The sequence below is a fragment of the Pleurodeles waltl genome, chromosome 8 (assembly GCF_031143425.1).
Source record: "Pleurodeles waltl isolate 20211129_DDA chromosome 8, aPleWal1.hap1.20221129, whole genome shotgun sequence".
Taxonomy (NCBI): domain Eukaryota; kingdom Metazoa; phylum Chordata; class Amphibia; order Caudata; family Salamandridae; genus Pleurodeles; species Pleurodeles waltl.
Window position 1 is genome coordinate 90,698,226 of NC_090447.1, and position 6,000 is coordinate 90,704,225.

General features: G+C 40.6%; 1 protein-coding gene across 2 annotated transcripts in view; it reads left to right on the forward strand.

The window, feature by feature from the left end:
- Window positions 1–2,947, forward strand: part of SPCS2 (signal peptidase complex subunit 2) — a 49,374-nt gene extending 46,427 nt beyond the window's left edge. For both annotated transcript variants that reach the window (XM_069203813.1, XM_069203814.1), the window contains exon 5: window positions 1,997–2,947. In XM_069203813.1, coding sequence (XP_069059914.1) covers window positions 1,997–2,183 — 187 coding nt within the window. In that variant the 3' untranslated portion in view covers window positions 2,184–2,947. The remainder of the gene's footprint in view (window positions 1–1,996) is intronic.
- Window positions 2,948–6,000: the final 3,053 nt, after the last annotated feature.

Sequence of the window (6,000 nt, forward strand, 5' to 3'; positions counted from 1 at the left end):
AAACAACAACCCCACAGGCTTAGACCAGACACCTGTTAGCCTTTACACAGCTCTATGCGAAAGCCCAGAGCCCTCGTGACAAGAACATAATGACAGAACTGTGCAGTACAAACTCACAAACCTTCATTGTGCTACAAGAAAAAAAAACTACCATATCCCCCTCCAAACCCGGATCATTTTTGTGAACTTCTTTATAAGTGGGTAAGAGAGCACAGCCACGTGACCTGTCTGCCCTGTAGTGATATACTGTCAAGATGACTGCTTTCTAACAGTTCAAGCTTGTTTGCAGTCTACAGATATGTTCGTTTGTGGATTTGATGGCAATCACGGTGTGATGGCCACTACCTGATTTTTCTGAGCAGCTCTTTTCGTTTGTGGCACCCACCTACAATTGCAGGCTGCAGATAGTTAAGAGAGAATTTTCTAGAAACAATGCTTAAGTACTGCCTAAGTAGGTGATTGACATTTCTGAGTGCTGAAGTAGAGATTTAAAAATGTCTCCTCGTAGCCATTTTATAACTGAAGACCTTGAAATATTGAACTTTGAATCACTGACATGCTTTTCCATTGTCTTTATCATATCAACACTACATAAGAGCCAACTCTTTTTTTCAAGTATTAAGCTTTCCAGTTAAAACAAAATGTGTTTGAAATCTCAAAACCAAGAAAGAAAACCTTTAGGATTGTCCCTTGATGTCCACAGTACGAAACTAAGATAGAACTGGTCTGCACATGCTTCATTGTGTCATCTCAATGTCAGATGTTTTGCAGGAAAAGCGTGCAAAGCAGCAGAAACCCGTAGTAATGGTGTTAAAAGATCACTTGTTTATCCTTGCAGCCGTGGATATTCTTTTTATAGTGCATTATTCCTAATGTATTTTTGGGAATTCTTCTTAGTATTGTGGGCGTGGGATCCCCTGCAAACTCTACAACACAAAATATTACCTCAGCTCGATTATGCCCTCGAGGTGATGGATCAGAGACTGTTTAAACTTCAGTTTCATAAGGCCACGTGTCCCAGAGTAAAGGCACCTCCCAGTGCATCAAAAATACAGTCAGTTAAAGAAAAAGGGCCCACTCAATAATTTAATTCCAGATCAACCGGATATGTTTTAAAGTTTAAAATCCTAAAGGAGCAATACAGATATCATAAATGCCAAATGCAAATGCCATGATGGCTCTCAGTAAACCGAGCATACAGAATAAAGTGCAGTCAAAAATCTTCTGAGTCCCAAATGAGCAGCAAAATCAATAGAGAACAGACATCTTCCCTATTAGCATCTGAAAATCTTCTGCCCCCCCCATCCCCCAAAAACTAAGGGTTTATATACCTTTTCACACTTTAAATCTTTACAACTGTAAAATTATCTTGGTGTGAGCAGGTGTATCATATTCTCAGCAAATCGGAGCTCAAGTCCGTAAAACGTCTTATCGCCTTAGCACTATCCCGCCTTATTGAATATTGATTTCTCCCACTTTATGCTGATGTCATTCGGAGATGGCGGAGCAAAGTAGTTACATGAAAATCAGCAAACTGTTCTGAATGAATAGGGTACAGTGAGCTAGCAGAAGGTCCTTGTGGAAAGATCCATTGTGACCATGTTGGTAACTTTTCATTGAACAGCAAGAATTTCAATGGAAATAAGCAAGACTCTGCTTAACTGTGTGCCGCAGAAATAATGGCAAGTGTACATGCGCGGGGGGGACCTCCATTTTGCACAATATGGTGTTTTGGGCCTAATTTGAGGCCCCGTTAACACAAGCCGGAAAAACACACTTCTATATGTTTATAGCAGAATCCTTTCAAAGGCATTATTAGCACTATCTCAGTGTGTACATGTATAATCAGGAGCAAATCCACATTCTTCACATTGTTAATACACAATTATGTAATGCACAAAAGTGTCAACAGTGTTATAAATGTACTTTGCCTGTTTTAAATTGTCCAAGTATTGCACATTATTAAAATATTACTATCGTGTATTCCTCAATTCAGGTTTGATGACAAATACACCCTTAAAGTGACGTTTATCAGTGGAAGAAATAAGAAGCAAAGGGAAGCGGAGTTCACCAAGTCCGTTGCAGCTTTCTTCGATGAGAATGGAACATTAGTCATGGATGTGTATGAGCCTGAAGTGTCCAGACTTCATGACAGCTTGCTTACAGAAAGGAAGGTGAAATAGCAGTTGAATGAAAGACCTTTCTGCTGGGATAATGCTAGGTTTAAGAGAATAATAAGAAAATGCTACATTAAATAAGAATGTTCATGCCTCTGTGTTTTGTCCTGAAATCCTACATAATTCTGGATAGGCAGGATTTTTCAATCTCGGATCCAAGAATTTGGTGGCCATTCTTGCGCTGCGAGCTGTTTGGGTCTGTCAGATTGCAGTGTTTACCTGCCTTTCTAGGTGATCCACTGTCTGGGTGAAGGAATTGATGGACGGAGGTTCCTTACATTAGTTGTTGTCAGGGTAAGTTGTGTTAAATGCCTATATAACACCACCTTTCTGAGTGGCAGTGCTTTACAATGTAGCTTTATGCCATGCTATTTGTTGAGTTTTGTTACCATTCATTTTCTGTTTTGGTTTCACCTTTCTAGTTCAAAATGGTTTGACATCTAGGAATTCAGGACAAAACATTGCATCAAAAGAATTCTGTCCATTCTTTATTTTTATATTTATTTGATGAGAATAAAAAGCTGTTTTATACACCTTTTGTTTGTTGAGGGGGGAAAAACCAAGTGAAAATGCGAGTACATTCTGTATGTAAAGCTTAGCACGCTGTATGTGAGGTCATGAAATAAAAGACAATGGTATTTTTAGATCTGTGAATCTCCTTCTGTCCCACAGCACATTTCATATCTGCATTTCTGTTGAATGTTCTGTTATATATGAACTGCCATTTTCTATCTACAAAGTTTTTCAATAAAAGGAAATAACAGAAGCGAGTTCAAGTATGTGCAGTCTCAATGGGTGGCAGGGTAATGAAAATAACTTTTGCATTATAAGCCTTTTATTTGGATTGGCGGCCTTGCTCACAACTGTGGTAGAATGTGCTAGCAATACAAGTTTATCTGTGGGTTCTAGACCCACTTGACAACCCTAGAAAAACAATCCTACATATTTTTGAGTTTTGATTCTGTAATTGCTTTCTTTAAAACATTATCACGTCAGAAGGTAGGTCAAGTGAGCTGAGTTACCTGAGTTGAAGCTCATCTCTGTGCAGACACCTCTTTAAGAATTGAACACATCAGCTACAAGGCCTGCCAGCATGTTCCAGCCTGATGGATGGAAGACTGATCTATCCCCAGCACATGTATATAGAGGAACGAACTTTCATCCAATATTATTTAACGCTTTCAGGCTTGGATGCTAATTAGCACTTCGCAAAGGCAATAAAAAACTCCTATTTAATCCACCTGGCTCCCTCTAAGGACATTGCTTTAAACTGTGTATTGCCCACACACTTGTAGGTGCTAACAGTCTAAATACAGAGAGGCCTCTCTTGTAAGCCTTGCGTTGCATGTAGATGTACGGCTCAATGAAAGATTGAGAGTAACTTTGGTTCTTTGTATAAAAGAGGAATAGATTGCCATTGTATCTTATCATGCAAAGGAGAGCAAGAGAGACTGGATCCTGATTGTCATTGCAAAAAGAATACCCAAACAGCAGATGCGTACCTAACTTTAGACATTCAATCCTAATCTAATTTAATGGGTTGTATGATGGAACCACACATGCCTTTACCACGTATGCCTTTACAACAAACTTTCATTGTAAAAGCATGCCTAGTAAAGGCATGTGTGGAAACGGCATGCAGAACGGCATGTGTGGTTCTATCATGCTGCCCTGAGGCCCAAAACTTCCCCTACTCCTAATACCAAAACTATCCCGAAGCCTTAAAAAAAAAAAAAAAAAAAAAATATCCCCAACAATCCCACCCTAAATGAAAAAAACTACCCTGACAATCTCTCCCCCCACCACCCCCCCACGACTTCCCCATAAAGGTAAACTGCACAGAGCCCTAAAAAAAACACTACCCCTGCCCGTAAAAACTAAACTACCCTGACACCTCCACCCGCCATGAGCCCTAAAACCTTTCACCCCAATAAATAAACTATCCCGACCCACCCTGAGCCGTAAAAAAAAAAAAATACCCCAACCCTACACCCCTGCCTCTAAAAACGAAAGTACGCCAACACTCCCCAGCCACCCTAAGCCCACCCCACAGCTAAAAACTACCCACCAACCCTGTCCCCACCCACTTACCTCGCCGCGTCCTCTCCCGATCCTTCCTCTTCCTCCCTTCTCCCCCCTTAAACCTTTCCCACCCCATTAAAAATAAACTTCCCCGCCCCCACCCTAAATAAAAAATATACCCAAATCATCCCCACTCCCGCCCCTTAAAAAAATAAAAATAAAATACAGTCCCGCACCCACCTTAATCCCTGCCCCAGCCCCACTTACCTCACTGCATCCTCCGCTTCCTCTTCCAAACAAAGCATGATTTTTTTCAGTGCCTTAACCACACGTATGCGAAGTTCAGGACATGCGTGGTTAAGGCACAGAAAAAAAATGCGTTGTTTAGGCAAGCGTGGTTACGCTTGTGTGGGAAACATTGCATTGTTTACAACGCGTGGTGGAGGACGTTTCCCAATTTAATGAAATCCTCATCTAGGTTTGCTAGGTACCTCTTGCCCGAATGCAAGAACTCTAATCAACTTTTAAATAATTTTTCCAGATAACATATCGTAGACACTCATTTCTTCTAAACTGTGAATATTTCGTAGTTTTAGTTACAGGACACATTGGAAAGGCAGTAGGTCTCACTTTTTTTTTTAGATGTTTTGGCTTTTCCAATGGTTTTGGTTTTTAGCCATGCTGTGGAAACATTAAAAAAAAAAGACAACAACAAAAAATGTTAATGTCGCTATAAGCATGCACGCTACATGTTTCCATTTCAAATTGATTTTTTTGGTTTTCTAATAACTGGGGCACTGTTTCCAAAGTTTGTCTCATCCACTTCGGCTACTTTCTGGTAAGTGTTTGGGTGATCTGTCAAGATGGGGCTGAGAAAAAGAGGGGGTCTGAAAATGCGGTTTCTCCATGCAAATTTTCATTGACCTTTATATACCGCAACAGCCATAAAGGCTGAAGGGAATTACACCAAATTTGGTAGACAGCTAGTTCTGGCAGAAAGCATTCGTTTTAGGATTCAGTGAGAATCAGTTCAGTGATTTCTAAGAAAGTAAGGCTCAAAATGTATGTATATTTCATGCTGCCGAGGATCCAGAGACACGCAAGCTCAACTGCATGTTTGTGACTGGCTTGCCACAACCTGAATGAAAAGAAGGGGCTGTCATCTTAGGACTCGATAACCTGGGCCTTGTGAATGTTGTTGGGGAGGGGAGGTAGATGTAAAAAAAAAAATAATAATTTTTGGTGGGGTTCAGTGAATACATGGAATCCACGGTGATGCTCGGCGCAACATCTCTGGAGAAACATGGCTTATCCGCGCCTGTGGGGGTTGTGGGTGACCACAGGGGGCTGGGCACAGGGCCTGGCATTGGGACAGGCCTTGCAGCCAATCCCACGACATGCACAGCGATGGACATCTTACTTTAAGCTAAAAAAAAAAAAAAAAAAAATCAGAAAGTCACTTAAAAAAAAAAGGTTAAACTGAGGGGTGAGAGGGTTAATTGGCCCAGAAATCTGCTAAAATAAATTTTGATAGTCCTGATCTTGGTAATTATTAATACTGAATTGGGTTTTACTACTTTTACTATTTTTATGGTGTTCATATTTTTTTTTTTAAACGTGTGAATCTGGTTTTACTTTTTTTTTGCTGAGGGGGACTGTTGTTTGTGACCTGTGTTTAGGGTCCCTGTAGCCCTGATTCCTCTTTTGGGCTATTTGTTTTAGGGTTCGTTTTTTGTGACGGCCGCCATTTTTTCCTTGGTGCCATTTGCGGCAGCCATCTTGGAGGGGTTAGCGGTCCAGT